Source organism: Paroedura picta, chromosome 1, assembly GCF_049243985.1.
Source record: "Paroedura picta isolate Pp20150507F chromosome 1, Ppicta_v3.0, whole genome shotgun sequence".
In the NCBI taxonomy this organism is placed as follows: domain Eukaryota; kingdom Metazoa; phylum Chordata; class Lepidosauria; order Squamata; family Gekkonidae; genus Paroedura; species Paroedura picta.
The window spans coordinates 48,847,459-48,870,925 of record NC_135369.1 but is presented as its reverse complement, the minus strand read 5'-3'; the positions used below and the strand labels follow the sequence as shown (position 1 = coordinate 48,870,925).

Here is a 23,467-nt window from a genome sequence, read left to right as displayed (position 1 = left end):
CAGTAGTTCATCCACCATAATCATTATCTGATGAACCTTTAGTCTAAGAGGGTTTTTTTATTGTAGTACAATGATAGCAACAACAGTTTACGCATTACAGAGCTAGGTGTGTCCCAAACGAAAGCCAGTCCAGGTGAATTTCCTGGAGTGAAAAGAGGTGGCAGTTGGACTTTAAAACAAAAGGAGAAGACACACCATTTGTTGGAAATATAGAGTTTACAAGGAGATGGTCAGTAATAATCACAGCAGGAAATAAAGATGAAGAGGTGTTCACTGGATTGCCCCACTGCGAAGGAAGACACTGAGAAGGTGAGCAAAATTTTAAGACCAAGATCCAGAAGTATGACAAATTGAAGAGATTTTAGTCAGGTTTATGAAATGTAAACCAATGAAGAAGTGCAATCAGAAAATTGCATATTTCATCTGGATTGATTAACTAACACTTGAACTAGTGCTGATATAGAACATATTAAAATGATCTCATTAGTATTTCAAAATGTGAAGGAGTATTAAGAAGCCACTGATACCCCCCATTGTCTCTACCACTTATATTGTAAGCACCTTGAAGACCTGAATGTTTTGATACGCTGTACTGAAAAGTCCTCCATTCATTGATCATTCAAGGACTGATTCAGTCCCCAGTGTGATTCAGCCACTCTAGCGTGTGCATTGGGGAAGAGCCAACCCCTGCAGTATCTCCAGTTAAAAAGACTAGTTAGTCCAGGAGACTCCACTTGAAACCTTAACGAGCTGCTGCCAGTCTGAGTAAACAATACTTTGAGCTACTGATGGGCTGATTCAGTATAAGGTAGCTCTCCTCTTGTTTTTTAAAACCACAACACATTTTAAGAAAATGACATTCTAATGATAATTTCTACAGGCAAAGGTCGGGCTCCAAGGCAGTATTTTTTGCTCAGAAGATGATAACAGTCTGTATTTCACATACCGTGGCAAATCAAATGTTCTTGAGGTCAGAGATCTCAACTATCAGGTGAGAAGTTGGCCTTGCTCTGTTTATGACCAATCATTGTTGATGTTGTTTCTGCCATCAAGTGACAGCTGATTTACAGCAACCCCACAGGGTTTTCACGGCAACAGGTGTTCAGAGGTGTTTTGTCATCGCCTTCCTCTGCATAGCAGAATACCCTTGTATTCCTTGGTCGTCTCCCATCCAAATACTTAGCTTACAAGGCCTGATGAGATCGGGCTAGCCTGGACTATCCAGGTCAGGGATTTGACCCAGCATAGGGGTAGTAAATGGGCCTGGCAGCAATCTGGTTAACATAGCTGTCAATTGAAAAAGGCTAACAATATGGAACAATCAGATATAATTTCAGGCTTCAGATTTTGGACCTTGTTGGAAAGGATAGGTGCTAGGTACAAAGGGTAGAATTGCCAGTCCCAGGTGGGTCCTGGGGATCCTTCAGAATTATAGCTCATCTCCAGGCTAAAGAGATCAGTTCCCATGGAGAAAATGGCCACTTTGGAGGGTGGGCTCCATAGCATCAGAGTCCACTGAATCTCCACCCCAAATCCCTCCTACTTCAGCTCTGCCCCCAAAGTCTCCAGGTATTTCCCAGTCCAGAGCTGGCAACCCTAACAAGGAAGCCTGGCAATTGCAAAAGGAGATGCCGGAAATAGGAGGGTTTTAGAGATTAGAGATGGCAGCCACATAAAAATGGGTCAACACAGGTAAACATTCTGGCTTGGATACATGTTCTCTGCCTTGAAAAAAATGCAGCAAAAATGCAGTATCTTCACTTAACATTTTGTGGGACACTAGGGAAAAAATGTGCCAGGTCTAGTATAGCAAAGCTGAAGAATGCCTCTCACTCTTCTCACCAGTCTATAGTCTGTCCACAAGATATTATAATAGCCAATCTACACAACATCACAGAAGAGATTCAAGTGTGTTTTTGTTGTTTTGGGGGGCAGCGTATCAGATGCTGCTCCTCTATGGGAAAATCTCAGCTGGGCAGACGCTGAGGTTGGATTTCACACGAGGTCTAAAATGAAGATTAATCCAGCTCTTCTCTTATTAGTTTAAGTTCTTTATCTGTTGACAAATTGTTTCCTGTATTTGATTTTATAACTCTGCTGTTTCTCACTAGGTTGATGTGGCCTCACAGATTCCATGGTATCAGAAAGTATCAGAGCTAAAGATGCCATGGACTTGTGGCACAGACCCCAGTTCCCATGTGATGGCCATCCAAAATTTAACTTTTAAAGTCAGAAGTGGGCAGATGTTGGCCCTCATAGAAAGCTCTGGTAAGAAGAACTGCATTCTGATATGAACCAGCCATCTCAACAGATTTTACAAGGCCATCATCAGAGCAAAGTCATCTGTTTGAGAAAAACATTCTTTATAGACAGATATTCTAAACTGGAATGCTAGGATCACCAGGATAGAATTAATGAACACAGAGAGTCATGTCGTTTTCTGACACATATGGGAATGCACTGGAGATTGTGAGCTGGGCCAAAGCAGAGGGTGGTGGCTTCTGGAAGAGCGTATTTTAGAAGGTGGGCTCCAAATCAGATACCTTTACATTAAATGTGTAATGGAGTGAGGAACCAAACCTTGCTCTCCTGATTAGAGTCTGCTGCTCTTAAGCAAGATGGCTGGAGTCTCCCAACACTGAACCAAATGGAAAGCAGCCATTGGAGGCTGTAGCTTGAGAGAAGAAATGAAAGATGGAATTTGTGGGGGAAGGTATAGGATGAGGGTAACCTTAAAATGGTTGAGAAACATCAGGCCAGAGGCAATAGAAATACTATGAGGCAGAAAGATATTTAAATAGACAGTCAGCGGAGGGTAGAGCAGCTGTTTTGCAATGCCCAGGGTATCCATCCATCCATCCATCCATCCATCCATCCATCCATCCATCCATCCATCCATCCATCCATTCATTCATTCATTCATTCATTCATTCATTCACTGTATTTCTGTACTGCCCTTCTGTAAAATGGCATGTGTTTAAGTGCTGTAATAACATTACATTTCTTACATGTTCACAAACGCAGTGTCAGCTGTCTGTCAGAAAATGTTTTTGCTTGGCCAAGCTCTTAATCATCTTAATTGAGCAAAATGAATGGCCTTAATAAGAATTGTTTTTTTATATCCCACGGTTCTCTAGCAGAAGGAGTCCCAAAGTGGCTTACACTCACCTTCCCTTCCACTCCCCTCAACAGGTGGCCTGTGAGGTAGGTGGGGCTGTGAGAGCTCTAATAGAACTGTTCTGTGAGAACAGTTCTAAAACAACTATGACTGGCTCAAGGACATCCAGCTGGTTGAAGAGTGGGGAATCAAACGTATTTTGCCAGATTAGAAGCTGCCACTCTTAACCACAACACCTACCCTCCTTCCTTCCTTCCTGCCTGCCTGCCTGCCTGCCTTTCTTATAAGACACCAAAATATTCAGTTGGGAATCTGTCCTCTGAAAGATAATATTAAGAATTTCATAGTCTCCCTGTTCAGCCCATCCTCTTGCATATAAAGAGTCATTGTTGAGTCTATATGCTGTGAGGGGGGATTGAATACACTGCAACACTTCCAAGGTTTGCCACCACTACTTGTCAAACAACATGAGTTCTGATATTCTCTTGAAAGTAATCTACCAAGAGAGCCTTAGGAATGAATTGTAACGCTTCGTGATTCTACAAGGACTTAGTATGCTGCTGCAATTTAATAACAATTGAGCAATTGATATACAAATTCCTCATTATTCAGATTAATCCCATGAATATTTCCCTACATTATTCTCTTGTATGGTTTATGAAAATGTGCTAAATCTAAGCCATAGCTTAGGAAAAACTGCCAAGTATTTGCTGTGGAACAAAGGCTAGTCCACCGGCTGTTGTTGTTGTGAGGAAAATAATTATTGAGTTGGATGCGGCAGATCTGTTTCAGCACCTTCCTTTGTCATGAGGAGTTTTCTCTTCAAAACAGAATGTTCTCTGAGTCTTTTACATAAGTGGATGCCTCCATGCGCCAACAGAAGGTGCAACAAGAGAAGTGCTGCCATTAGTAAAACAGATCTCTGGGATCTACTTCGTCCTCATTGGGGGAGGCATAGCTTTGGTAAAGAAACCATCAGACCATACATGTTTAACCTTGTTATCTATTCTATCTCTAGCTTGCAGAAAGACATCTTTGTTCGATGTGATAACATGTAGGGACCACGGAGGCAAAGTTGTATCTGGTCAAGTTATAATCAATGGAAGACCCAGGACCCACCAACTGGTTAAGAAGTGCATTGCCCATGTGCGGCACAATGACAGGCTGCTCCCTAACCTGACAGTGAGGGAAACATTATTGTTCATTGCAAAACTGCGACTCCCGAAGACATTTTCCGAGTCAGAAAGACAAAAAAGGGTAATTACAATGAAAATTAACTTGTCAAGGATTTATTTAATAATATTACCTAAGTGACTGTGTGTCTTGTTGGATAAAGAAAAAATAACCTGAATGTGATTATTTGTCTTGTTTAAAATCAGTGTTAAAGTATGTTTTATGTAGCATCCCAGGTTTTCATTTGTCCTGAGTTTTGCTTGGCTTACCCTTTCCCATAGAAATGTATGCGTTGGCAGGTTGGTATACAAGCACTTCTCTAAGTCCAGGAAGGAACACAAAGAAAAATGGATTAGAGTCATTTTTTAAAGTGATTCTGTAGCTTTGGAAATTTTTGATCATTAATGTGATTTCATCTGGTGCATCAGGACCAACTGGGATGAGCTCCAGCCTAGGATGTGTCATACCAGTGGCAACATCTTCAGTTACCTCTAACATATTTAAGGGGATTTATTTGACTGACATTTTTGAATAGGATGGAAAGTATCCAGTTCCCTCTACCAGACTCTCAGCCTTTGGAGTCCACAGTTCAAATTAAGTCCAGTCTATTACCACTTCCAATGCTTTCAGCATCTCATCTAGTTTAAACCAAAGGGAGAAAAACATCATCTAGTTTTTAACTGGGTTCCATGTAGCAGATTAGGACTGAAAGTGGCTCCAGGAAAAAGTTGGGCTTTATGACAGGGCTCTCCTGACATATCAGTACAGATAGTAGGAGATCCACCCCCCCCCCTTATTTAAAATAGGGAAGTCCATCAGGAAGTTCCCGGTGAATGGCATAAGTATGACAATGGCTCACACAATTTGTCATCTGAACTAGCACAGCTGCCCCACCTTGGGTCCACAAATAAGGCTGCTTCAGGAGTAGTAATTTAATCACAATGCTCAATACTTTGAATGTGATCTCTGTGCTAAAAGCAAAACCAAAAAGAGTGATTTGTCCATGATCAAATTTTCAGGTAGAAGAAGTTATAGCAGAACTGAGATTGCGACAATGTGCGGATACAAAAGTTGGGAATGAGTATATCCGTGGTGTTTCTGGGGGTGAGAGAAGAAGAGTAAGCATCGGGATCCAGCTTTTGTGGAATCCTGGTAAGAATAAAGAGAGGTCCACGTGCTAACATTTTAGATTTCTGATCTGGTGCTTTAGAACCCAACTGGCACTGGGTGAAAAAAAGCAATGTAAGACAGATGTTGCTACAACTGTGGGCACATAGCCATCTGCCACACGTTGACCTCCTGGAAACTTTGTATTGGATACAGGCTGCCACATGTGGAACCATCTATAACATTCAGCCATACGAGGAGGTACTTTTTACTCTGTTTTCATTCCCCACAAATTCAATTCATTGTAAAATCACTGGGAAGATATCCAGGTGCCCATTTGGTTGCTTAATGCTCAGAAAAAGGTTGCAAATGTCTACTGTGCCACAGGTGTTTATTTGTAAAAGGAAGTCCAGCTCCTTTCCCTTGTGGATTCAGGTACAGAGGCCTGGTTTGGACTGGTGAGGCCCTTCTAGGACCGGGTGGAATAGTGTGGGCTTTCCTTCAAGGTCAGAATGGCTGGCGACCACCTTGAAGCATCTTATGTTGAGGAAGGCTTCCCACATAAGTCTTTCATACTTTCCCAGTCAGGGGATTTGGAGAAGGACTACCTCAAGGCTGGAGCTTCCTCAGTTTGTACCCTAGTATTTGCCCGAATGGGGGACAGTGATGGAATAACAGCTCCTCTCTCAGCATATCATTGTATGCAAGTGTAATTCAAATGTATAACATCTGCTGGGCCCATAATATGCAGATTGCTTCCTACACCTCTAAGGTTGGACCATATCACTGGGGTAACTATTTTGAGGTCAAACAGCATGGAGGAGACCTGGGTTTAGCTCAGCGTTTTTATTTGGAAGGAGAAACAAGATAGAGATAGAGAATCTTAAAAAGAAATAATTTTATTCCCTTAACAAGATACAAGGAAATGAAAGAGGAAATGCAAGGGAAATCAGAAACATGAAACAATGTTGCAATATAGTAACACAATACTGTTCTTGGTTTTTGCCTGATTGGAATGAATGGGGAGTCTGAGGGAAAATAAAGGGTGAAAAAAAACATATGTTGCCTGATCCTGAAGAAAAGAGTCCGTGAGGCTGTGATTCGGGGGAGAAGAAAGGAAAGTTGCACCAGTGCTGCAGGGGAAATACAAACCAAAACCAAGTAAGAAGCTGGGGATCAGTCATGTATCTAAGGTGTGGCAACTATGTTACCTACCCTGACCCCCACTGGATAAGGGGCACCATTGTTCACAGCCCTTTGGGCACCATTGAGTTGCTGTGGGTGGTGGGAGCTGCTTTGTCCTGAGAGGCCTTGAGCCTCCACCTGGAGCTCTCTGGCTGTTCATGGGTGCAGCAGCAGAAGGAACCTTGTGGTGTGTGTCCTACTCCTCACCAGCCTGACCAGCCACAGTAGCACTTCCCACTGGCCAGGGACCTGCCCATCTGTCTGCTGCTGCCACTGCCTCCACCTCCCGCCTGCCCTACTGCTGAATATGGGAGGTCTCAACTGGCAAATGGAGGAGGGAGCCTTCCTGCTTGCCTGTCCTGCAGGCCAGTGCCACTGCCTCCACCCCACTGATGAATGGGAGGCAGTGGTGCTGCTGCCGCCTGGGTGAGTTTTGGCCAGAAGCACTGTGTGCCTCAGTGGAATCCAGGGCTGTATGTGTGTGTGACTGGCTAATAGGATTGCCAGGTGCCCCCCACCCAGCCTCCAGCAAGGGATGGAAGGTTGCCAGCTTCAGGTCAGGGGTCTCCAGGAGACTGGGGGGTGGAGCCTGGGGAGGAGAGAGATCTTAGTGGGGCATAAGGCCATAGGGCCTTATGCCTTCAAAGCTTCCATTTTCTCCAGGGGAACTGGTCTCTGGAATTGATTCCAGGGGATCAGCAGGTGTCAGCTGGAGGTTGGCATCTCTCATTGCGAGGACTCCTAAGCCACTGTCATGGGGTGGGGTTTGAGTTTGCAGCTCCAGGTTGGGGAATTCCTGAAGATTTGGGGGCAGATCTCCCCCCATAGCCTTGGCTGCCAAATAGGCTAGGTATGCCACTGCTGGGGATCCAAAATGAGATATCTCAGGGATTCAGCAAAATGGGAATGGGAAGCAGACCAACCCTGAGTTTGAGGAAGTATGCTGAGGTTATCATTTATCTTATGACATATGCAGTATAGCCAAGAGACCCTAATATTGTCTGGCAGCCAGGGAAGGGATGTTCAGAAGTGGTTTGCCATTGCCTTCCTCTGCATCATGACTCTGATGTTCCTTGGAGGTCTCCCATCCAAACACTAACCAAGATGGATTCTGATTAGATTCTGATCTAATGAGATCAGGCTTGGCTGGGCTATCCAGGTGAAGCTAAGGTACAAAATCAGCTATGGAACTGTAGGGGTTTGAGTTGTCTATCTTATAGGTTTTGGGGAATATGAAGTTGGATTCCACAGTAGGATTAGATTAAGAGTGTGCGGGTACTGCTTTTGGGAGGTAGTAAGATAACGATTGAGTTGCTGGGCCTTGGGAACTGCTCAGGTTGAGTACCAGCTTTTGATATTTCTTTATAGGTTCAGGATTGAATTGCTCGGTTAGGCTGGGGAGGGAGGAAAGTTCTATATAACTGCCAAACTTGAGCCAATACGTCTCAAGTGTCAGAGAGCTTCTGAAGGTTGAGGACAATGGTCCTTTAAACATTGGGCTCTTTGCGGCATTCCTGTGCAGAGTCAGCCTCACTCACAACACAGGCAAGCAAAATCTAATGGCAGATGAATGCTCCTCTGCACTTGGAGCTTGGGAGGGGAGGCAGGGATTGCCCACAATAGCTAGGAGGCTTGTTTCCCTGCCAAATTTGTCCTTCTGGCCCTATAAACATGAAGCCACTCTGTGGGTTACTCTTGGAAATGCATATGTTTAGGGTGACACCACCAACATGATAAGATATACTGTGAACTTGCCATAGTTGATCATAATTGTGGTTTTGTCTGTGGCAGGAATTCTAATATTTGATGAACCCACTTCTGGATTGGACAGTTTCACTGCCCACAACTTAGTCATAACACTGTCTAGGCTGGCCAGAGGAAACAGACTAGTGCTTCTGTCAGTTCAGCAGCCACGATCAGATATCTTCCAGCTCTTTGATCTGGTTTTGTTGATGACATCTGGAGCCACAATCTATGCTGGAGCAGCCCGGGACATGGTCCAGTATTTCAAAGAAAATGGATATCCCTGCCCAACACACAGCAACCCTGCTGATTTCTATGGTTGGTAATATTGGTACTGCTGGGAAATGTTAAATCAATGTATACATGGTTAGTGTGTTGGATTAGGACTGGGAAGACCCTGTCTTAAATCTCAATTGAGTCATGAAGCTCACTGAACAATTTTGGGCCCCCTCTGTTCCTCAGCCTACCATATTTGCTGTCTTGATTTTTTTTTGAGAGAGGATGAAATAAAAGTGTCTAATATATATTGATTGCTGATAATCTGGGGTTATTAGTTTGTGCCCCCAGAATGTTGTCTCATGACCTAAGATCTCTCTTCCCTGCTTTTGAAATACCCTCTCAGTGAGAACTGAGAGACAGATGAGGAGCAAAAAAAATACTATTGAAGGGGAAGTCCTACAGAGTGTTCTGTGTGTCTCCAAAAACTGATCTGTGGATCAGGATTCATTGTTAGCCTCCTTCCTGAAGTAATTTAGTCACTTGTATATAGGTAAAGACTATCAAATATTATAGATCAGTGGTCCCCAACCTTTTTATCACCGGGGACCGGTCAAAGCTTGAAAATTTTACTGAGGCCCGGGGGAGGGGTAGTCTTTTGCCAAGGGATGCTCCCGCTGCCTGAGCACCTGCTCTACTTGCTTTCCCGCTGGTGCCCCTGACTTCCTGTCACCTCCTGGGGGGTGCTGCCAGCAGCAGCTGCACAGTGCCACGCTGAGGGGGAGCCCCAGCCATGGTGGCCGCTGGAGAGCACCAAAGGTAAGCCGGCAGCAGAGTGGAAGGGCAGCCCCTGAGGAGGAGGAGGAGCCGCGGCCCGGTACCACCTGATCCACGGACCGCTACCGGTCTCCGGACCGGGGGTTGGGTACCACTGTTATAGATAATGTATCTCCAAAGTGCTAATTCCACCTGAACCTATCTAACTCTTATAGCCATCTTTGGTTACCCTGCTTAAAATCATGAAGCAAGACAGGTGGCAATCTGAAACAGTGCCTTCTTGATCATGGCACCAAAACTGTGGAATTCCTATCTCAAGGAGATTCCCCCCATCCCCAGCATTATCTTCCACCAACTGGTGAAGACACTTTTGTTTGGTATTCACTTTGTGGTGTCATTTAAATTTTTATTTGTTTTACTGTTTATTGTTTATATTAGTTTCAATGTTTATTGTTCTATGGTGCCATAACTGTAGTCTGTATTCTGGAGACCAGTTTTTAATTACAGAAGAACTCCAGGGACCACCTTGAAGTTGACAATCCTACCTACAATGCCTGGGCATGTACAAACGCTAAACAAAAAATAACTGGTAACTGCATAGAAGGCTACTGTGAGAATTATAGAATCATAGAATCATAGAGTTGGAAGGGGCCATACAGGCCATCTAGTCCAACCCCCTGCTCAACGCAGGATCAGCCCTAAGCATCCAAAAGCATCCAAGAAAAGTGTGTATCCAACCTTTGCTTGAAGACTGCCAGTGAGACTGCCAATTAGCCTGTAGATTACCTAGAAAACAGAGCACAAGAAGAACATACATTTTGTTACCTTGCATATTAAAAGAATTGACTGTAATTGGTTATGTAAAATTACAAATATATGAAGTAGTTTCATATATATGGAAAGACAAACATGGCACACATTGATAATATAAATGTTGGTTGGTTATTGTTTTACAGTTGATTTGACTAGTGATGACAGGCAGACTGAAGAAACAGAGATGGGAAGCCAGCAAAGGGCCAGCTCACTCGCTGCCTTATTCTGTGAAAAGGTCAAACATTTTGATGACTTTTTATGGAAAAGAAGATCAGAAGAAGATGAAAATATGATGTCTGTTTCAAGAGATATGAGGTGAAAAATACCACATGGGGAGCACGACTGGTTTATTCTGATATCACTGCTGTGCAAATCTCCAGACATTCCCATGTCCTTTTTCTGTCTTTCTTTTTTGGCAGCCCCCCATTTGTTTCAGAGGAGCTGATTAACATGAGCCCCCGTTCAACTGATCAGTTGCCAGGATGGTTTCAGCAGTTTATTATCTTACTAAGGTAACAATATCCAAAGTATCCATGTGGTGTCTCTCTCATATAAGATCTGACATTGGAAAGCACAGCACGTACTGCTGTGATGGACAGGCAAAGGTTTGCCCCTTTCTCTCAGTCACCAGTTTCCTGCAGGCCTGTTTGGTTTGTAGACAGAGCAGCTACCAATCAATAAGGATCCATTAAAAGCTGGAAGAGCCACATGGAAGTGAGCAATGGAAAGACAATCTGTTAATTTTGAGCCAGGTAGGGTTTTTATCTCCAGGGAGTAAGACGGGAAGAATTCTCCCTCTCAGGAAACCTTTATCTGTCTCAGAACCAAAAAAACTGGCCCACAACCCCTGAACTTATAAGGAGAAGCTCATACTTATACTGTGAGCCAGCTTGGTGTAGTGGTTAAGAGGGGCATCTTCTAATTTGGTGAGCAGGGCTTGATTCCCCACTCTTCCACATGCAGCCAGCTGGATGACATTGGGCCCGTCATGACCATGATAAAGTTGTTCTGACCAAGCAGAAATATAATGGCTCTCTCAGACTCACCCACCTCACAGGGTGTTTGTTGCAGGGAGAGGAAAGGGAAGGCAAATGTAAGCCACTTTGAGACTTCTTCAGGTAGAGAAAAGTGGCATATAAAAATAACTTTTATTCTGATATTCATAAAGTTATGGGAAGGCCAGTTTATCACTTTAGGAGTTAAAAGAATGGTTGATATCTGCTCTCTGCAATCAGGAACTGACATCTGTAAAATAATAAGTGGATGAGCCCAGCAGATGCTGTATGTTTCATGTGTAGAAAGTTTCAAGTGTCTTTGCTGAGCATCCTTCTACCCCTATTCAGGAAAATCAATAAAAGTTACTTCCCCCCGTTTCCTTCATGCCTTATCTGAAACAACTGCATTTAGAAGCCATTTGCAATCATAGAATCATAGAGTTGGAAGGGACCTCCTGGGTCATCTAGTTGACCCCCTGCACTATGCAGGACACTCACATCCCTACTGCTCATCCACTGTAACCTGCCACCCCTTGAGCCTTCACAGAATCAGCCTCTTCGTCAGATGACTATCCAGCCTCTGTTTAAAAATTTCCAAAAATTTCCACCCACCACCTCCTAAGGAAGCCTGTTCCACTGAGAAACCTCTCTAACTGTCAGAAACTTCTTCCGGATGTTGAGACAGAATTTCTTTTGAATTAATTTCATCCCATTGGTTCTGGTCTGTCCTTCTGGGGCAAGAGAGAACAACTCTACTCCATCCTCTGTATGGCAGCCTTTTAAATACTTGAAGATGGTTATCAGATCCCCCCTCAGTCGTCTCCTCTCCAGGCTAAACAGACCAAGCTCCCCCAGCCTTTCTTTATAAGTCTTGGTCTCCAAATCCCTCACCATCTTTGTTGCCCTCCTCTGGACATGTTCCAGTTTGTCAACATCCCTCTTCAACTGTGATGCCCAAAACTAAACACAGTACTCCAAGTGAGGCCGAACCAGAGCAGAGTAAAGTGGTACCATCACCTCCCATGATCTGGACACGATACTCCCTTTGATACAGCCCCAAATCCCATTTGCCTTTTTAGCCACTGAGTCACACTGCTGACTCATGTTCAATGTATGGTCTACTAAGACTCCTAGATCCTTTTTGCACATGCTACTGACAAGACAAGTTTCCCCCATTCTATATTGGTGTAGATGGTTTTTCTTACCTAAATGCAGAACTTTACATTTGTCCCTACTGGATGTGAGGGCAATCTGGCTGCAACATCTGTCACCCCATTGATTGCCAGGATTGATTCGGCTGATCTGGCTGGCTAGGCGGGTGTCCCCTACCTCCCTCACTGATCCATGTGCATCCCTCCTGAAGCTGCACGCTCGGTGGAAGAGGGCGACCATCCCAGATAGAAGGAATGTACTGTTCTTCAGTCAAGGGTATATGATAGATGTGCTCTCCTGCTAGAATCTCCAAACAAGCATTTGTCCCTATTGAATTTCATTTTATTCCATTTAGCCCACTTCTCGAGCCTATCAAGATCATCCTGTATTCTGATTCTGTCTTTGGTTGTGTTTGCTACCCCTCCCAGATTAGTATCAACTGAAAATTGAATAAGTACCCCCTCTAATCCCTCATCCAAATTATTTATAAATATGTTGAACAACACAGGCCCCAGGACAGATCCCTGGGGATCTCCACTTGTCACTCTTCTCCAAGAGGATGCTGAACCATTAACAAGTACCTTTTAGGTATGATCTGTCAACCATCAGTCTGTCAGGTCGACGATTGAGGTAGAGACCACCTTGCGCAAACACTATTTCTAATTTTAATACCATTTGAATCCTTAACCTTTACAGCTACGGACAAGTCCAAAGCCAGTTACTATGTCACAGGACATTGGCTTGGACCTGGCCAGCAGTGATGTGAGCTACAAGTAGATGCCAGTAATTTCATATATTGCCGATGGCTGGGAGAAATGCCCTTAGTACATTTGTGCCCTTTTCACTGTACTACCCCATACTATACTCTTTGAGTGGCTTAACTGGTGAAACGGTCCTGAAATGGTGGAAAGAAAACTCAGTTGCCATCTGCCAACATGGTTAATGTAAACTTCCCTGCAAGCTTGTGGCATTTGTGGGAAGATTCTGAGAACTCTGACATAATGAGTTCTTGTGAAGGTTACAAAGATTATGTGTGGATTTGGTAGCAATCACTCACGACAGAGAAGCCATTTTTAGTATACAAAAGCCTGTATAAAGAAAAACACAAGCCACTGAAACAAATCAGAACTATTTAAAATTGGCTAGTTTGGGAGTGAGTCCATATTTAACATCATATAAATATGACAGCACTAATACTTTTAAAAAAATCTCTGTTACCTGACTACCACTGACTACCACTTATGGCAGAAATTCTATTTAGATGTGATCACATACAATGATTGTTTTTGAAATTTCTTGACATTTTTTTCTACAAAAATTTTTGTTTAAAAATTTTGTTTAAAAAACAAAATTACCATATTTCATACTCTATATTCAGTGATACTGTTTCTTCTTGTTGCAGTCGGCAGTTCTCCAACAACATTCGTGATCTCACAGCTCTGTTAATCCGTGGATTTGAAGCCCTCCTAATGTCTTTGATCATTGGTTTCCTATATTATGGCCATGGAAAAAACACACTGTCTATTCAGGATACATCAGCACTGTTGTATATGATAGGAGCCTTGATTCCTTTCACTGTCATCTTTGAGGAAGTAATAAAATGTAAGTCCCAATGTTATTACTGTTCAGGAGATTAAAAAAGGGAAAATTCAACAAAGTAGCTCTGAGACGCTGCAGCAAGATCCACAAGATGATTATTTCTGTTTTATGCTGTAGGTCACTCTGAAAGAGTTGTTCTTTATCAGGATCTTGAAGATGGATTGTATCCCGTCGGACCATATTTTTCTGCCAAGGTAGCTACTTCCAGTATGCCTGTACTCAATTTCTACAAAGAGGTGTCACAGAATTCAGGGATTACCTGGTCAAGTCCTCTAACCAAGAATCTAAAATGTAACAAGTGGCATCTATTTTTGCTTCTTCTTAACTCTTGCAAAATGCATGTAAAGTACATAAAAGTTGAAGATAGTTTTAGAGGAAAGCCACGGGGGTCTGTAGAAGGGAGCTTTGACTCTTGAAAGCTCATATCATGAAAATCTTGTTGGTCTCTAAGATGCTACAAGACTTGAATTTAGCTATAAAAGATAAAATAAAACAATCACTATATGAAAAAGAAACTTTGCCCATGCCTTCTGAATTACCTTGTTCAGCAACATTTCAACTTCATTAACATTAATTATGATCCCACCTATTGCCTGAATTGTTGCTGTTTTTGATGTGGAACACATCCACTAGCATGTTCCCTAAACAGAAATTATAATGGACACTAGCATCAAAGCCCATTCCTAAGAATGGGCTCTGAAAGGGTCCCTTCCCCTGGCCCCCTGCCAGGCAGCGTAAGTTGGCTTTGGGCTGCAGCTCACAGCCAAATCATGTGGGGCGGGGGCTGGGCAGCTCATTAGCAGGGCCGAGACAGAGCTCCTCAGCATGCAGTCAGCAGGCCGGGAGGCCCTCGTCAGCAGGCCCAGCCTAGCTGGCCAAGAGGCTCTCGTTAGCAAGCCCTCCACCACGACCCTTTGCCCAGGGCCCTCTCACCTGCTGCTAGTTCCAGGCACAGAGGAATCTGAGAGCAAAGAGGCTAGAGTCCAGGGCCGAAGGCGGGAGCCGTAGGGGCAGGGCCAATCAGGGCAGAGCTGGCTGCACCCTGATTGTCCCTATTCCAACTTGGACAGCCGGTCACGTCCCACCCCCTAGGCTGTTTCAGAAATATATAGAGGAACAACAATGGATAAGGATGACATCTGTTGCCCCACCTGAGGGAGCGCACGAGTAGATGGCAGCTGCAGCGGCAGAGCTTCAAGATTCAGAGAAGAGCCTCAGAGCTCTGCCATGGTGGCATCCTGCTTCCAGGCCAGTCACACCCTTTGCAGTGCAGGGCAGGCTGGGGAAGCAGGGAGATGCTGTGGCTGCCACCAGCAGAGCTCCGAGGCCTAGCCCTGGGCCTTGGGGCTTTGCCACCATGGTGACCTGCTTCCCAAGATGGTTGGTTGGTCGGTCGGTTGGTCGAGCGATAGGGTTCTGAGTATCCTGGATCGTGCAGAGGGTTGGACTAGATGACCCATGAGATCCCTTCAAACTCAATTTTCTATGATTCTATGATTTGTGCTTTGTAGTCTACCACATTTTTTTTGAGATAGATACCATATGAAAGACCATTTTAAAGTCTTCTACATTCAAATTTAGTTTCTTCTTCATTCCAATAAAAGCTGTATTACATAAATCTTGAGCAGTGAATAATTGTTATTAATCACACAAAAGGAATTTTAAAAATTGCACCTGTTAGAATTCTTTAAGGATTCCTGTCAGTGAGTAAATATGTAACTGGGTCTTGAGAATACGCAGAATAACTGTTGCTCATTTGGTCTACATTCTTTGCAACTGAAAATCTGTTAATCAAGACCATATTTTTCAGACTGTTCATGTTCACTTGTCACTCTGTTCTGTGTGTTCAGTACAGTTGTATCAGAGTGCAGAAATAATTTAATTAACATTATCCAGATTTAAGTATGGAAGAATAATATATTGAATATGTATAGAACACAAAGCATTTCCTTTAATATCTATAGTTGCTGAATATCACACTTACAATGTTCATTTTAATGGGCTTTTAATTGGGGTTTCATTGTCTGTGGGGGTTTTATATTGTAACCCGCCATGAGTCAGCTTGCTGGGAGTGGCAGGAAACAAGTCTAAATAGTACTACTACTACTACTACTACTACTACTACTACTACTACTACTACTACTACTACTACTACTACTACTACTACTACTACTACTACTACTATGTTAATTATTGCCCTGGGACACACCTTTGCCATTTTTTGGTCACTGTCATGTGGATTCCTTGAAAGCACTTGTGGTCAAAATGTGGACCATAAAAGATTATTTAAAAGATAATTGATTTCCAATATGCAATATGCAATAAACCTTAAAGAAGATTCCTCTTTCTACACAGGGCTTCATTCAATTTCTCCCCTGTTAATTTTGCTTCCTTTCTAAAATAGGTTTTAGGGGAGTTTCCAGAGCACTGTGTTCTATGCATCATTTATGGAATTCCCATCTACTGGCTGGCAAATCTTAGTCCTGAACCAGAAAATTTCTTTCTTAACTTGCTTTTGCTTATGCTTGGAACCTTCTGCACCCGAATGATGGCGCTGTGGACATCTGCGCTTCTGCCAACCATGCAGATCTCAGCCTTCTTTGGCAATATGTTGTACATGACATTTGTCCTAAGTGGCGGCTTCTTGATAAGCTTGCAAAACCTGTGGACAGGTGAGCTGAAAATAGCAATCGGAAAAGAGTACAGGCATACGGGGGGGGGGCAAGGAAAGTGTAGGGCTGTCAGTCTCTGTGCTTTTCTTTCCTGCTTACCGGATGATAACAATCACACAGGGAAGGAATGTTCATAAAGGGTTAATGTACACAGAATCTGATGTGCATGTTTTTTTTCTCCAGGTCACTCTAGAAACTGAAACTAAGATTTGAGCCTATGAATACTGGATAAAAAGTTGTTGTTGTTAGGTGCAAAGTCATGTCCGACCCATCGTGACCCCATGGACAATGATCCTCCAGGCCTTCTTGTCCTCTATCATTCCCCAGAGTCCATTTAAGTTTGCACCGACTGCTTCAGTGACTCCATCCAGCCATCTCATTCTCTGTCGTCCCCTTCTTCTTTTGCCCTTGATCGCTCCCAGCATTAGCTCTTCTCCAGGGAGTCCTTCCTTCTCATGAGGTGGCCAAAGTATTTGAGTTTCATCTTCAGGACCTGGCTTCTAAAGAGCAGTCAGGGCTGATCTCCTCTAGGACTGACCGGTTTGTTCGCCTTGCAATCCAAGGGACTCGCAAGAGTCTTCTCCAGCACCAGAGTTCAAAAGCCTCAATTCTTTGATGCTCGTCCTTCCTTATGGTCCAACTTTTACAGCCATACATTGCAACTGGGAATACCATAGCCTTGACTAGACGCACTTTTGTTGGCAGGGTGATGTCTCTGCTTTTTAGGATGCTGTCTAGATTTGCCATAGCTTTCCTCCCCAGGAGCAAGCGTCTTTTAATTTCTTTGCTGCAGTCCCCATGTGCAGTGATCTTGGAGCCCAGGAAAATAAAATCTGTCACTATCTCCATCTCTTCCCCATCTATTTGCCAGGAATTGAGAGGGCCGGATGCCATGATCTTAGTTTTCCTGATGTTGAGTTTAAAGCCATAAATAAAAAGTACATATACACGATTCAGATGTGATGCTCCAGTGTGCATGACCGTAAACATGATAAACAGATAGCGTAGGGGGGATCCATAGTTTCATTCTTTTTTCTTTGCTTCATGCCATACCCACTGAGTTTGGCTGCCCTGATGTATTCCACGCCGCATGTGTCAGATGGCACATTTCTCTGTCTTTGTGCTGTGTTGAGGCCTGAGACTGCCCGCTGGCCTACTATGTTTGGCCCAGACTTCCCTTAAAGCCTTCATACGCCTCAAGAAAGAGGGAATTTTTCGGTGGTGGAGGAAAGTGCTTTCAAGTCAGTACTGATTTATGGTGATCCTGTAAGGTTTTCGAGTCAAGAGATGTTCAGAGGTGTTTTGCCATTGGCTGCCTCTGTGTCATAACCCTGGGGTATCCCCTGGAGGCCCCCAGTCCAACTATTAGTCAGGGTCATCCCTGCTTAGCTTCTGAGATCTGACGAGATCAGGCTAGCCTAAACTAACTTCTCTACCTTAGAATAAAGTTTATCAAACATGGGGCCGACTTGAGAGATTGAGGATGCAATGCTATCAACTGTGTATGTGCATGTAGGACTTTAGCTTTTTTGTTCCTGAAAAGCACAGAAACACAACCTGAACCAATAACAGTGTTTTTAGTGATTCCACTAAAGAAGAAAAGCCGATATCTAGTGTTAGTTTTTGCTGTCATTGATTATTTTAGAGGATGAAATGTTCCCGTTCGTTTATGCTGAATGTTCCTTCTGCTTTCTTTTCTTTTTTTTAATTGCAGTTCCATTTTGGATATCTAAAGTGTCCTTTGTCAGATGGTGTTTTGAAGGCTTGATGCAAGTTCAATTTTCAGGGGCCTCATACACTATGACTTCTGGGAACTTCACTTACACAGTTCCGGGAAAACTGGTAAGGCACATTTTCCCCCATGGGTCAATGTTTGGAGATATTTAATAATCTTTAAACAGCCCGTGGCGCCACGGGCGCCACGGACTAACTAATTCGTTAAGCCCCCTAGAGGTGGGCTTTGTCCGTGATGAGGAAGGGTCCGGGTTGGACCCTTCCTCACGACAGACAATCGGAGGGACCAATCGGCAGGCGCTTCGCGCCTGCCGATTGGTCCCTCCGATTCCCAGCCTGAGCAACTGCGAGCCGCGCGCAGCGCGGCTCGCAGTTGCTCCCGGACTGACGCGGCAAGAGGCGCTTCGCGCCTCTCGCAGCGTCAGACCGCCGCCCGAGGGAACCCCCAGCAGTCGCGCGAAGCGCGGCTGCTGGGGGTTCCCTCCCTGCCGGTCTGACGCGGCGAGAGGCGCGAAACGAAGTGCCACCGCAGCGTCAGACTGCCGCCCGAGGGAACCCCCAGCAGTCGCGCGAAGCGCGGCTGCTGGGGGTTCCCTCCCTGCCAGTCTGACGCCTTCTCCCCTTTCAAAACCCCTTTTTATAAAGGGACTTTGAAACTAGTATGAAATAATATGATAAAATAAAAACTTAGCTCCGGGTTAACAGGATGGAGTGAATCCTGTGGGCCACACTCCTTTTTGAAATTTAGACATGTTAAATTATTTGCTGAACAGTGGCTGCTAGCAAGCTTATGTTCTGCTGCAACATCAGCACCGTTTTTTTGGCTAGGATACCAGTGGTTGTGCAACCAACAGGGGGTATAGGAAGGGTCTTTTAAAAAGGCAGCTCTACACTCAGCAGCAAAGCAGTACCAAAGCATCTAGGGGTGTATCTCAATTATATCATCTATACTGTGACCGTTTGCACTACTGCCCAAAGGACAGTGGTGCTTGGAGCCATTGGAGCTGGTGGGGTGGAGCGTGGGGTAGTCAGTTGATCCTCCTCTCCTAGAATCACACAAAAAGCAGTGCAGTTCCAAACCTGAATGGGCAGCAAGCCTTGTCTCCATAGCCCAAATACCCCCACCTGCATCTTTTGCATTTGTGCGAACCTTTCCTCTGGTGCTTCCCGAGTCACGCTCTGATCCCTAACCTCCACCTGCCCCTGTCAGGAGTGCCTGTTAGCGCTTTGCTTTTAGCATGCCTGTCAAAAGAGGAGACACAGACACTTTTTTGTTTTGTTAAAGAAATAGTAATTTCCTTTACCATTCCTCAGCAGTGAATTGACTGGAAAACAGTGTTTAGAAACTGTGCTGAGAACCTCCCAAATGATGCACTCGTCAAGGGAGATGTCACAGTTCTTGCTATGATTGTCAATCATAACTGAAGAGCCTCTAATCTGAAAGCTAGGAGATCACTTCCAGAAACAGTGGACAGGCTATGGAAAGGGAGGCAAGACACAAAAGGATAATCAGTTTGCTTCTCTCTGACTGGAAGAACACCTTGCTTTCAGCTTATTAGTTTCAGTGTCAGGGGAAACCCATTTAAAAAGTGGCCTAGATTAATCAGGTAGCTCATTAAAAATATCTCTTTCAATATGGGGGAAGGGGCTGTGGCTACATGTTGGGAATGCAGAAATGCCCAGTCTGTATCAGAAAGGGAGCGGCTGCCTGTCAGAACAGACAACATTGAACTATAGGGGCCAGTAGAGGCCAGAACAGAATATTGGCAAGAAAGTGGCTGAAGTTATATCTCCCTCTTTCTGCTTTGAGGCCCCAACAGAGAACAGTATGGGGATGAAATTTAAGTTACTTTCAGCCCGATAGAGGGTAGTTTCATAAGGACAGAAGGTATAGAATAAAGCCTGCTCACATTTACTGAGGAAATGGTGTTACCTTGTGCTTAGTGCAGCATCTTCTACTTTTTCAATTTCATTTTCTGAGCTGATATCTTGCATACATATTACACTTGCAATAAAGTTGGGTGCCAAAAATACAAGGGCTCTAGAAAACTGTTGCTGGTTGAGAGGCCAAGGCTGTAGCAATGAGGACTGGTGGGAGTCTGGAGAAAAAAGATACATGTGGCTTGGCTGCAACTGCTCCCCAGCACTACGGCCACCCATGGCAGGATTGTAAGTGGCCCACTGACACCCCTGCATTGCTCAAGCTGCCCCTTAGCGTGAAATAGACAGAGAAATGCCCCATAGCCCCAGTTAGTTGCCATTAAAGGTTTCTTTTACAGCAGGCTTGGGGGGGGGCAACAAAGATGGTGAGGGGTTTGGAGACCAAGACGTATGAAGAAAGGTTGGGGGAGCTTGGTCTGTTTAGCCTAGAGAGGAGACAACTGAGAGGGGATCTGATAAGAGAGCCAGTTTGGTGTAGTGGTTAGGAGTGCGGACTTGTAATCTGGCATGCCAGGTTCGATTCTGCGCTCCCCCACATGCAACCAGCTGGGTGACCTTGGGCTCGCCACAGCACTGATAAAACTGTTCTGACCGGGCAGTGATATCAGTGCTCTCTCAGCCTCACCCACCCCACAGGGTGTCTGTTGTGGGGAGAGGAATGGGAAGGCGACTGTAAGCCGCTTTGAGCCTCCTTCGGGTAGGGAAAAGCGGCATATAAGAACCAACTCTTCTTCTTCTTCTAACCACCTTCAAATATTTAAAAGAGTGCCATATAGAGGATGGAGCAGAGTTGTTCTCTCTTGCCCCAGAGGGACGGACCAGAACCAACGGGATGAAATTAATGCAAAAGAAATTCCGTCTAAATATCCAGAAGAAGTTCCTGACATTTAGAGCGGTTTCTCAGTGGGAAAGGGTTTCCTCGGGAGGTGGTGGGTTTTCCACCTTTGGAAAATTTAAAACAGAGGCTGGATAGCCATCTGATGGAGAGGCTGATTCTGTGAAGGTTCAAGGGGGTGGCAGATTATAGTGGACTAGTAAAAAAGCCCATTGTATGTCAAATACAATGGGCTCTAGGAGGGGGGGAGAGCGAGGGCCTGGCAAGGGCAGGGAGAGTAAAGGTAGCTTACCGGAGAGAGGGAGGGCGCTCCCAGGCGGCGTCCATCTTCTCGTGGGGGCTCCGTTTTTGTGTGTGTTGAAGGCGCCGCGTCAAGGCAGCGGGCAGGGAGCCCCCGGGTGGCGGCGATCTTCTTGTGTTGGTCTTTCGGGGGGGTATCTTCTTGTGCGGCTGATGTTCTTGGGCAGCGGCCTGATGCGTTGGAGGCGCTTTGCGCCTCCGTCGCATCAGGCCACCAGCAAGGAAGCAACTGCGAGCCGCACTGCGCGCGGCTCGCAGTTGCTTCCTTGAGCGGCGGCTTGAGGCGGCGAAAGGCGCTTCGCGCCTCTCACCGCCTCAAGCCACCGGGCAGGGAGCCCCCGGCAGCCGCGCTCTGCGCGACTGCCAGGGGCTCCCTTGGGCGGCGGCCTGACACGGCGAGAGGCGCTTTGCGCCTCTCGCCGCATCAGGCCGGGAGCAACTGCGAGCCGCACTGCGCGCGGCTCGCAGTTGCTGGGGCTGGGAATCAGAGGGTCCCTCCGATTGTCTGTCGTGAGGAAGGGTCCAATCCAGACCCTTCCTCATCACGGACACATCCCGCCTCGGCAGCCCTTAACGAATTATTTAGTCTGTGGCGCCCGTGGCGCCACAGGCGGTTTAAAGATGAGCGATAGGGTTGTGAGTGTCCATAGTGCAGGGGGTTGGACTAGATGACCCAGGAGGTCCCTTCCAACTTTATGATTCTATGATTCTATGAGTGTGCAGACTTCTGAGAAAGAGCCACAACTGGCTACGAGTGGATGATACTCCACCAATAGAAAAAAGGCAGTCTGGTTTCATCAGCAGTTGCTGAGCAGATACCTTGGACTGCAGGACATGCTGGATAACTGGTGAGCCATCCTAGATCACAACTTTCCTTTTATGTGGTATGATAATGATTTCTGTGCAGATATACTATACTGCTTTCCAGCCATTCTATTGTATTGTATTGTATCGTGGATGTTTTATGCTGTCTGATTGCATTGTTTAATATTATGTGATCTACCTTGAACCTCAGTGAGAAAGGTGGGCTATAAACAAGGTACATAAATAAGCCAATCCGTAGAACACGCCCGTGACATACATGTGCCAGGTGTTATCTTCAACCTAGCATCCCTCTTCCACTGCACAGGAAAGAATGCATTCTTGAAGGTCAAAACTGCTGCAACATGTACATCCTCTAGCAACAAAGAAAGAGTGCTATTGTCTTCAAATCTGTTGTTTTAGTTGTGTTTGTGCAAAGTAATCAATCGGTTGGTTTGTATGAAATTTCTTTTCAGCAGATGACATCCCAATATCTTTGTTTGCAGGTACTCCAAGGAATGGATCTGGACTCCCAACCCCTCTATGCAATTTGCCTCATCTTGGCAAGCATTAACACAGGATTCTTGCTTTTATACTATTTATCTCTCCGATTTGTTAGCCAGAAATCTAATCAAGACTGGTAGCAGCATGATGTAATCATATACGAGGGGAGCAGAAGCACAGAAGAAGGTTTACATTTATCTACATTAAATATTAGATTCACAGTATAAAGACCCTTCACAAACATGGCTGACCTTTATCAAAACACCATGGCAAGGGTGCATTTTGAATGAAGCATTCAACAATGCAATGGTTTAGGTACGCCACCAGATGGCAGCAAAATACAGCTGGTAGAATGCCGAAATCCTATGTTTAGATTATTCTTCTGGTAATTGGAGGAGGAAGCTGAGTATCTATCAATCCAAGATTTAGGGGTTATATAATATTACGAAGTTAGTGATTGGATCCCCGTGTCCTGCATATAGACATATACTTCGGAGGATGGGATATTATTCTAAGAGCCTTTGAGTAAGCCGCAAAAATCAGATGCACCAAAGCACATAGTAGAGGCTTTCTCAATGTTGCGTATCAATTGCATTACATCCCATATAAATAGTTATGGAGAGTGAAAAAGAATCATTGGAAGTAAGCCTGAAAACAAGAGCACTATCGAACTATTGTAAATTAGATTTTATTCAAGGAGAATATATGTAGATTTTGAAGCCCTGCATTGTTTTTTGTTTAAGGCATTCCTGATATACTTTAAATAAAATACAGAGAATGGAGGAATCTAATACAAGACAGA

The 23,467-nt window shown here is 44.6% G+C and overlaps 1 protein-coding gene across 1 annotated transcript; it reads left to right on the top strand.

Annotated features, from left to right (window-relative positions):
* Positions 1 to 105: 105 nt before the first annotated feature.
* On the top strand, positions 106 to 22,898 carry ABCG8 (ATP binding cassette subfamily G member 8). Its single transcript, XM_077337573.1, has 13 exons — positions 106 to 309; positions 881 to 991; positions 2,112 to 2,268; positions 4,137 to 4,375; positions 5,311 to 5,443; positions 8,375 to 8,644; positions 10,276 to 10,447; positions 10,552 to 10,644; positions 13,682 to 13,881; positions 13,996 to 14,072; positions 16,283 to 16,550; positions 18,265 to 18,392; positions 22,668 to 22,898. The coding sequence occupies exons 1-13, from the start codon at positions 259 to 261 to the stop codon at positions 22,803 to 22,805; spliced, it is 2,037 nt and encodes a 678-aa protein (XP_077193688.1). The 5' UTR covers positions 106 to 258; the 3' UTR covers positions 22,806 to 22,898.
* Positions 22,899 to 23,467: the final 569 nt, after the last annotated feature.

Coding starts and splice junctions, on each gene's coding strand:
- ABCG8 (XM_077337573.1), top strand. CDS start 259: ATGAAGAGGTGTTCACTGGATTGCCCCACTGCGAAGGAAGACACTGAG. Junction 310..880: donor CGAAGGAAGACACTGAGAAG/GTGAGCAAAATT, acceptor TAATTTCTACAG/GCAAAGGTCGGGCTCCAAGG. Junction 18,393..22,667: donor ACACAGTTCCGGGAAAACTG/GTAAGGCACATT, acceptor CTTTGTTTGCAG/GTACTCCAAGGAATGGATCT.